Source organism: Sus scrofa, chromosome 1 (genome assembly GCF_054392235.1).
Source record: "Sus scrofa isolate SSC_HxYL_T2T_F1_AM1 chromosome 1, Sscrofa_HxYL_maternal_Yorkshire_Landrace_v2.0, whole genome shotgun sequence".
Taxonomy (NCBI): Eukaryota; Metazoa; Chordata; class Mammalia; order Artiodactyla; family Suidae; genus Sus; species Sus scrofa.
Genome location: NC_139383.1, coordinates 176,247,262 through 176,257,693, shown reverse-complemented (window position 1 = coordinate 176,257,693; position 10,432 = coordinate 176,247,262). Strand labels below are relative to the sequence as shown.

Sequence of the window (10,432 nt, the reverse complement as noted above, 5' to 3'; positions counted from 1 at the left end):
TTTCTTTACTGGAAAGCTAACTGAAATTAGAAATACACTTACTGGAGTTCCCGTCGTGGCGCAGTGGTTAACGAATCCGACTAGGAACCATGAGGTTGCGGGTTCGGTTCCTGCCCTTGCTCAGTGGGTTAAGGGTCCGGCGTTGCCGTGAGCTGTGGTGTAGTTTGCAGACGCGGCTCAGATCCCACATTGCTGTGGCTCTGGTGTAGGCCGGTGGCTACAGCTCCGATTTGACCCCTAGCCTGGGAACCTCCATATGCCGCGGGAGCGGCCCAAGAAATAGCAAAAAAAAAAAAAAAAAAAAAAAGAAATACACTTACCGAAACAACCTAGATTTATTTTATCCCTGTTGTATTAAATGTACTCTCAATGAGCAGAACAAGAGTTCTGAGAAGTTGCTGGATGGCCAAGCTTGTGTCATTGGAAACTATCTTACCCACATCTTCATTTAGAGAAAAAATTTTTTCCTTAGCATCTGATCTCCAGTTTATATTAGAAAAATACCCTGTGGGCTGTGGTCACTACTAATAACACTTACTATTGGGAAAGCTCTTGTGAAGTATTTGTCAAGCACATAGAATGGTATAAAAGTGAAATATAGTAATTAAGATTTGTGTTCTATCGATTGGGCAGCTGAAGTAATTTTTCATTACTAACATAAGATTTAATAAGTTTAAGTAGTTAAAGATTCTGACTTGGCACTAGTCATTAGCATGTAATTGAACTGGTAAAAAAGATCACTTAAAGCTGTGTTGATTACCACCTTATCTTTGAAAGGCAATTAAAGACCTCAATCATTGCAACAAGATTTGATTGTGCAGCCTTTATTGGACATTGATCTTTCAGCAAAGTGCAGTTACATTTTCCATTAATTTACAGTAACACAGTTTAACTCTGATACCCTAGACTGTTGACCCAGGTGAGATGTAATGCTAAGTACTTGTTTAGGTTAAGATGCCCCCAAAAGTCATTATTGTCTGAATGCTAAGTGCTGAAAAAAAGTAGATACCTGATCCACTAGCTTTAGGATAAGGTTTCCCTCATCTGCATTAGCTTTTAAATGAAATGAAACCAGGATCCTTGTCTTTGGGTCACTCCTCTCATTCAAACAATAGTCATTCTTTGATAGACTTGAGATATTTCATGAAGAATTACAGATTTTTTAAAAAATAATTTTTATTATAGTTGATTTACAATGTTTGTCAGTTTCTCCTGTATATCAAAGTGATCCAGTCATACATGTATATATATTCTTTGTTCTGTGATTATAGTTTTGAGTAATTATAAATTACACAATAAAATATACATTTTAAAGGCAATATATATATGGCTTTTAATAATTAAAAATGTTTCCTGGAGTCCCCTCGTGGCTCAGTGGTTAACGAATCCGACTAGGAACCATGAGGGTGCGGGTTTGATCCCTACCCTTGCTCAGTGGGTTGAGGATCCAGCATTGCCGTGAGCTGTAGTGTAGGTTTCAGATGCGGCTCGGATCCCGCATTGCTGTGGCTCTGGTGTAGGTCGGTGGCTACAGCTCCGATTCGACCCCTAGCCTGGGAACCTCCATATGCCAAGGGAGCGGCCCAAGAAAAATAGCAAAAAGACAAAAAATAAAAATAAAAATGTTTCCATTTTTACTGAGGTCAACAATTAGTGAAATATTAGTGACCAAATATATGTGATGAAAGAACTTACAACTATTTGTACAATGTTGTGTGCTAATAAGACATTAGCGCTGAGAAAGTAGGAATTTGTTTTAATTAGCAAACTTTCTTGCTCCCAACTATACATCTTTATGGTGGTTCACAACTTACACAGGAACCAAGAATTTTGACTAGCAATTTCTTCCAACACTTGATAATTGATATGTATAGAAATAACTAGAGAAGAGATGCAAGATTTTGTACTAAAAACATACGTATCTTCATTAAAAAATAGTTGCCTGGATTAAAGCCAAAGTCCCATTGAAAAGTATGGGCTGAAAAGTTGTCTCTTTTTCATCAACTTAGAAAACTCCTGATATCCAAAAGGGCAGGGTCTCCTGAGAACCCTGCTGGCCATCTTAGGTGTAACCAGCAGGGCCACAGACACATTCACATAAACTGCCTTCAGTGTGTCTCCTTTCTTCCTCTTACCTTATTTTAAAGATCCTTTTTAGGAGTTCCTGTCTGTGGCACAGTGGTTAACGAATCGGACTAGGAACCATGAGGTTGCAGGTTTGATCCCTGGCCTTGCTCAGTGGGTTAAGGATCTGGTATTACCGTGAGCTGTAGTGTAGGCCACAGACAGGGCTTGGATCCCACGTTGCTGTGATGTAGGCCAGCGGCAACAGCTCTGATTGGACCCCTAGCCTGGGAACCTCCATATGCCAGGGGAGCAGCCCTAGAAAAGGGAAAAAAATAATAAAATAAAAATCCCTTAAAAAAAATTTTTTTTTTTGGCCGCCCCTCATGGCATATGGAGTTTCTAGGCTAAGGATCATATCTGAACCGCAGCTGTGACCTAAGCCTAAATTGTAGTAACACCAGATTGTTAACCTACAGTGCTCGTCAGGAGGTCGAACCTGTGTCCCAGGACTTCCAACATGCCACCAATCCCTTTGTGCCACAGCGGAAACTCCTAAAAATCCTTTTATTAATGAAGTTTTTTTAAAACATAAATATATATGAAATACAAGAATGAGGATTACAAAAACAGCTTTCCTGAATAAAGGTAAAACTGACAGTTATAAGCATATTCACAATACACTGTAAGGTAGAAAGTTTTCTCATTTTGTCTTTCTCAGATTGCAGGTGGAAAATAAACTAAGATACAAAGGAGTAGAATTATTAGCCTGAGGTCAAAAAGTAAGATAGCATTTGAGGAGTTCCTGTCACAGCTCAGAGTTTAATGGACACGACTAGTATCCATGAGGATGTGGGTTTGATCCCTGGCCTCGCTCAGTGGCTTAAGGATCCAGCATTGTGGTGAGCTGTGGTGTAGGAACAGATTCAGCTTGGATCTGCCGTTGCTGTGGCTGTGCCATAGGCTGGCAGCTGTAGCTCGGATTCGACCCCTAGCCTGGGAACCTCCATATGCTGCAGGTGTGCCCCAAAAAGACAAAGGAAAAAAAAAAGCACTGGAGTTCTTGCTGTGGCAGCTTGGGCTGCTGCAGAGGTGTGGGTTTGACCTCCAACCTTGTGCAATGGGTTAAAGGATTTGGTGTTGTTACAGCAGTCTAGGCTTGGATTCCATCCCTGGCCAGGGAACTTTCATATGCCATGGGTGTGGCCATTAAAAAAGGAAAAAAAAAAAAGCACTCTTACTAAAATAGAATTAATCTCCTGACTTCCAGCATTTATATTTTATCCCTTTTAGGCCACAATACTTCAATGTAATATCCAACTTTAAAGACAAAACTTAAACCATTACTGTTCAATGAGGAGCATTTTTCAGACTAAATGGTTCACTACCAGACTTCATAAATCCAAGGAACGATATTTTAAATATTTGAACCATGCCCTTTAGCCATCGAGTTCATCCTTCACCATGATCAACTCCATGAGAGCAAGAGGTCTATTGATTTTCATGTAATACAAGAAAATATTACATTTGCTTAATTGTTACACAGTGAGCACATTGGACAAGAAATCAAGGCTCTATTTAATGCTGCAAGCAGCAGAGAATTACAGAGATCAATAGGGTAGTTTGTCAAAGATGTTCTCTAAGGAGACTTACCTATCACCGTATGGACAAGAAGTCACACTGACTGTAGCTATTGAAAAACAGGTAAGCAGAGTCAGCAGTACAAATTATCAGAAATCAAACAGGCCAGTGTGAAAAGAGGTGCAACTCCACTGAAAAGCTGTATTTATAGTCTGGTAATTAAAAAACATTTTATCAGCTTTGTGTTCGGCCCAAACCTTTACAGCAAGTATTGACAACACCAGCCACAATGAATGAGCAGTATTTGACTTAAAACTTATGAGCTATAGTTATTTAACTTTGTCCATTACAGAGAAAATCAGTTCTAGCCTTCCTTGCAAAATGCTAATAGTCAGTTTTATTATTAATGAAGCTTAATGTAACACTATCTCCTTTGTGTAAGCCATTCATTTAACTAGTGTCAAGTATATTCTTCAGGACTAAATATATTGGCATAAGTACTTCTTTGATTAAAGTGTTATTTAGAATTGCTTTTAGACACGTGAACACTACATATATTTGAAGAACAGTTCACACTCACTGTAGCTCATTTAAAATGACTACCTTTAACGAAACCAGTTTGTGTTTCTTCACTACTCTGGTGTTTTCACCTCAATCATTTCCACTTACTTTCCCTACCAATTTGTCAGCGGTAAGGACCCAAATGATGGTTAGGTTGAATTTTAGAAAATATTTTGCTACAAAAATGTGTAAACATTGCAGAGCACCAGCAACACATTAACATAAAATGATATATAATGCGTGTTTGTAATTATGGGAGAGATCATAAATCTTAAACACCCATTGGTTTAGAAATTAAATAGTTCTACTTAGTTCTCCCTAAATTACTCCAAATTTCTGAAATTTACCATTCGTCTGGGTATTTTGTAACTACCCCCAAGGATAAATTTTTTTAATGACTTTGCTTTCAAAAATGCAATTAACTTAATAAAATTCTAACACAAAACTGCCATCAGGTCTTTAAAATTTCAGCCCACTTCCCATCACCAATAAGTCTATAGATATATACCATTTCAGCTAATTGCTTTTTACAAGTTACCAAATTTATTTTTTGGGGTCTTTCTAGATCTTAATTGTCCTTACAGCTTTATCAGCATGCTATTTTAACTTTTAATAAGTTTTAATTTCATTCATCTTGCTGCATTAACCACAGTTGTTATTACATTAAAAAAAAGATAGTGTGGTATTGGACTCTTCAGGTAATAACAAGTTTCAACATCACACCTACACCTCTCATACAAGTAAATGGCATAAGGGCTTTAACACATTTTCATTTAAAAGTCATTAAGCTGAATGGTTTAAACTTCAGATTGTGACTAGAATTCTCATCAATTTTGGATTTGCCAGTGATATAATTATCTCCACTATAAATATCTTAAAATCCTCTACTTTTTCCAGTGTTAAAGATTTTTCCCCTCGCTTCCTTGTTTGTTTTGGCTATGCCTGTGACACACAAAAGTTCCCCAGCTAGGGATCAAATACATGCCACAGCAGCGACCCAAGCTATAACAGTGACAACTCTGGATCCTTACCTCCAGGACTACCAGGGAACTCTTTCTCTTCCTTCTTTGTGTGGGTACCTGTATTTTCAGAGTATGGAATCTATAGCTTAGATTCATTTTTTTTTAATAATTTTTTTATTTTCCCACTGTACAGCAAGGGGGTCAGGTTATCCTTACATGTATACATTACAATTACATTTTTCCCCCAAGATTCATTTTTAATCTCTAGATTAACCTCGTTACAGGAAAAAACTGGTGTAAGCATTGTTTGTAGTTCCATTGGCTAACCAGAGTATGCAATATATAAAAAGCATGAAAAACTTTGCCTCTTGAGGGCAATGATTCATTTTAAAGAACCAGACACTATAGAAAGAAAAAGATGTTTGCAAAAGTTTTATTTTAAAGGATCAAAAATAAATATTGCACATACACATGAGAAAATCTACTGATATTTATGTTCTCCAAATGTTCACTTTCAATACATGGCACCTTCATCTTCTTTATTTAGGAAATAAACTGTTATTGGTCCATAACTGGTGTGCACAGTCTCTGTGACTCTAGCAAATAACCAGGAGCCAAGTCCATATAATAAAGTTGGAATACCTAGAAAACAAATGAATATGTTATTTGTGAAATTAATACTTATTAATCATGCACTCATATATTTGTCACGGTACAAATCATACAGCCCTCCTCAGCAACATCAACAAATTATAAAGTTATAAAAATGAGTAAACACTGACTCTACCTAAGAGCTCAATTTCATCTATGTTTGTGAAACAGTAACAACTGTGTTAGCCTAGAGATTTTTAAAAGTATAGATAAGGTTGGTATAAACTCTAATTCAAAACACTTTACAAGCATTAATTCATTACCGCCAAGTAATTATGAAGTAATTCTTTACTATTCTCACAAAGAAGCAGAGAATATTCATTAATTTGGTTGTAGATGCTCCTGATTACTGGCTTTGAGCTTAAATTACTAGGTCATCTTTATTGTGCTTTTGATGGCTAAAATAATTTTCCGTACAACTTAAACTGGGTCAAATAACTATCTTCAAAATCTAAGGCGAAACCTAACCCTAAGGAAGATTTTAGTATAACAAGTGTGAGAAAGAAACAATCCCATTAGTATTTTTACAACTGATTTGAAAATCTTGTTTCAACTTATTTGAAATAGGTATGTAGTAGACCCCAACAACATGTTTCTTCCTTAGAATATTTCCATTTGCAATCAGCTGCCATTTGTGATACATGAAACTAAATATATACTACCCAGAGATATGGATTAAGCATTCATGCATATGATGTGAAGTTAGACATACAACAAACTTTCACAATTCCTATTTTTAAGGTGCTTATTTAAAATCGATGACTATTAACATATTAAAAACATATGTATCAAACCACATGCACATGAATCAATAATAGATATTATATGCTCTACACAAGTATTCATTTTATTGTTTCTGTGTAGAAGTTGGACAGAAAGTGTCAATTTAAAAGAACAGCTGTACATTTGGAAAATCTCTTTCCAGTTATTAGGGAAATCGACACATGCTCAAGACTAATCATATTGCTAAATTTTTTTTCTTATTTTTCTGCAAGAGTGTATTTGCTGTGTTATGCTCTTTCTGAATATATAAGTACATTGGACTACTTTGTGCTTATTCCCTGAAGCTGCATTCCAAACACTGACGCCAAAGATTAATTAGGAGAAGCACCACTAGCTGGCAATGAGAAGAGGCAAAAATGCCCATTTAGACTGGCATCTCTCTGTTTTTAGGAATATACTAGGTCATAGCTTGTTACTATCATAGGGTTCCCTGAAAATCCTATGAAACCTTTAATAGCATACTGCCTTCTTTGCTTTGGTAACACCTCCCCCAAAACTCTAAATGCCTCAAGGGAATGTCACAAAAAATCCACAGAAACTAGCATCATAAAGCTATTTATAAATCATTTAACCAAAAAGAGGAAAAAAAAATAAGGCAAGTGGGGATGTGGAGTGGGGGAGTGGACAAGAGAATAAGAACAAGATAGGCAGAAGAGAGTGAAAGGTAAAGGTAGTAATTGAAATAAAAAATAAAACATGGTATTACAACTTCAAAAGCTGAAACTCAATGGAGTGAGAAAGAAAAAACAGGCTTTAAAAATAATTATTAATTTTCCAATATACTGAGAGTAAAATACAAAAAAAATATGACTTTTAAAACGATGCTAAAGACAAATCTAAGGAATGGCTCATGACACTGAAAATTTTGTTTGTTCTACAGTATTTATCAGTTTTCAGTTAAAATACTGTCTTTTTTAAAATCACACAAATGGTCAATATTTTTTCAGCTAAAGTGGAGGACTGATCAAAGATTAGTAACTTAACAATAATTACATTATCTCTTATTACAAAACAACTAGGAACCACTACCATTAATGCCGTTCAATAGGGGATAGAGATGTGATATAGGAGTCAGAAATTCTGTATTTCTTTTTATTCTGCAGTCTACTTATTTACTGCAGTGAGGCTAATATGCTAAATGGGAAGATTAGGCATTCATATAATTTATACATTGAAAAACCCATGATTTTCTTTATCTATAGTGCATATGCTTTAAAGTCTATCAGATTTCATGAAAAATTAAATTTTTTCCAGACTGTCTGAAACATATCATAACATCAAAATGAATGTAAAAGTCAGTTCTTTGCATAATCATTCATTCTGAGTCAGCTGAACAGTAGGTAAACCACTGTCAAATTAAGCACTTAAAAAAAATTAGAACTTTGTAGCAAGTCTCCAATTACCCATTCATTCCAATGGTAAGTTGCTTTTCTTAAATCTCAATCTACTTCACAGCAGGATACCCAGACTGATAAACCATCAGTAAAATGTCAGCTTCCATTGAAAGGAAGGCAGAAGAGAAAGGGAACAAATGGGTAAAAGAGAAATCTTTATATACAAAACAGAAAAATGAATTACTCTGATAATTACTAATTTGGAAAGGAAGAAGAGGCATAAAACCCTAAGTATTTTCTAATGGAACATATACTTGATGATCCAGTGGGGCAACCGCACATCACAGAATAGGAAAGAATTCTATTATCTATCTAATTCGCCACCTTAAGACAAAAATACAAAATAAACCTTACCAAATTGGTGAATACTCTTTAAATTAAAAAGTCCAGAAAAATTCCTTGTATTACTCTAAGCCAATTTGTATTAAAGCATGCATAAGCAGAAAGTTTTCCTTTTTGTTTGACTTAAAAACTCTTATTCTCTTTTAAGCAGAATTTTTACAATTTTCAAAAGACCATAGAGACTATTAAATCACTATTCGGCTTTCTCTTCCACATTAAAAAACCCACAGCTGTTGCTTCTTTCTTCAAAAGGTTTTACTACTTTTCTATGTGAGAAAGTTTTGGGCATCTTATTTTTCTTTGGATTTCTTTCTACCTAAAAGAGAAGTCCCTAATCATTAAGGTGTTCTTAAGGTGTTAGGCTTTAAATGGTGAAAAAAAAATTTTTTTAAAGTTACTGTTTATCTATAATCCTCCAGTTATGTTTTTCCTAAACTATTACTCTACATTTGGGAAGAATGATTTTTTTCTGATTCTGAAAATGCTAAAATAAACTTATTCTTCTTGATTCTAGTCATCTCTCCAGTCTCTCCAAATAATTTTGAATTTAATTTTCTAAGTTACTACACTCTTCAACGTCATATCAACCTCAAAATTAGTAAGCATGCTCTATATAGTCCACCAGCCAGATAATAACACATATTTTTAAAGGATTACACATTGCTAAATAATCTCCTTAATGGAATGAAGCCAGGATAGTCCCTGTGGAGAAATGGCTCCAGAACCCCTTGACTGACTCACATGAGTCATTATAAGTAAAAATATACATATCGTATTTAAATTTAAGGAATAATCAGCTGTAATTCTGGCTGAAAAAAACTAGTTGGATAACAACGTGGGTCAGCTTGCACGTCTAGATTCTGATTTACTAGAATCTGGTTTAATTCGATATCAGCTATTAATGGGTTAAAAACACCTTGAGGCCTATTTTTCCCTGACCTATAAAAGGTGCACGCATGTCATTATTGGTTCACGCCTTTTCTGCCATTAACCAAAAGAAAATAAACATCCAGCAAGAGTAAATACTCTAGTTAGGGTTAGAATATTCCCATGAAAACATATGAGTATTAAAGAGGCAGTCTTTTACATATCTTTTAGGCCTAATATCTGATGAAGCTAACAACACTAACGAAAACCTTTAGTGCTCTAGTAAATCTAACTTTCTGGGATTTCACATAAAGAAAATAAAGACACTTAAAAAGTGGTGCGAGTTTTGATAATACGAATGCACCCACAAAATTATGTTCATGGATGGGAACGAATTCTGCCCCGCAATAAGGCATAAAAAAACAACAACAAAAACACTTTTCGAGCCATTTTCCAGGGGCTTAGGGGTTCTTCCAATTAAGAGTGGCAGGAAGTGAAGATGGCAAGCCCTCTCCCCAGGGGTGATGCAGGGTAGTCCCTTTCTACAAGCCTGTGGATAAGCCCCACAATCTGGGGCACGATTCAGAAGCAACAACTTAGCCTTCTCAAGGACCTGCGGGGCGGGGATACAGAAGACCAGCGACATGGACGAACCTGAAAGGTGGTGTTGTGGGGGGGACGCATACGCAGTCTGGGAAACTCCGCGGCCTGGGGCGAAGCGTCTCATCTTGGGCCGGGGTCTGGGCCTCGGAGCGAGAATGTTAGCGTGCTTTGCAAACAGTGGGGGGCATCATTTGCAGGGCGTGGTTCAGCGGCCCGGGCCACTCACCGAGGTTGATGACCTTGAGCGCCGTGAAGAACCGGTCCTGCCGGGCCAGGTCCTGCCAAGGGGCCTTGGAGCAATGGTACTTGATGAAGGGGAAGCAGCCGGTGCGCAGGACGTGGTAGTTGGCGCCCTGCACCGGCCAATTGAAGTGCGAGAGGCCGAACTGGTCGTTGCGGACTGCGCTGTAGGGCACGCAGAAGGATGTCCAGTGCGGCAGGCGCCGCTGTAGCAGGTGCCGGGTCAGCACCTCCGAGGCGCGGGGCTTCAGGCGGGAGGCAGCATCGGAGGCCCAGGGGCGGAAGAGCAGCAGCCGTAGCACGGCCTCGTGAGCCCTTCGGAGGGCCTCCATGACCGGCCTCGCCCGGGTCCCCCGCCCCTCGGCTGCCGTAGGGGTGCGCGCC

General features: G+C 37.5%; 2 protein-coding genes across 3 annotated transcripts in view; one reads left to right on the top strand and one right to left on the bottom strand.

Moving 5' to 3' along the window:
* Positions 1-5,585: 5,585 nt before the first annotated feature.
* C1H15orf61 (chromosome 1 C15orf61 homolog) lies at positions 5,586-10,402 on the bottom strand. Of its 2 annotated transcripts, none has more exons than XR_297238.3 (2): positions 9,860-10,402; positions 5,586-5,810 (listed from the first exon to the last, which is right to left on the bottom strand). XR_297238.3 is itself a non-coding variant. In XM_001924580.6 (2 exons), exons 1-2 carry the CDS (start codon positions 10,378-10,380, stop codon positions 5,683-5,685), a joined length of 474 nt encoding a protein of 157 aa, XP_001924615.3. In that variant the 5' UTR covers positions 10,381-10,402; the 3' UTR covers positions 5,586-5,682. The 2 variants fall into 2 exon arrangements, 1 of the variants encoding a protein (XP_001924615.3); XM_001924580.6 differs by having other exon boundaries at positions 10,035-10,402.
* Positions 9,694-10,432, top strand: part of AAGAB (alpha and gamma adaptin binding protein) — a 308,159-nt gene continuing 307,420 nt past the window's right edge. Inside the window, exon 1 of the mRNA XM_084979083.1 lies at positions 9,694-9,866. The gene's annotated coding sequence lies outside the window, so the exon portion shown is untranslated. The remainder of the gene's footprint in view (positions 9,867-10,432) is intronic.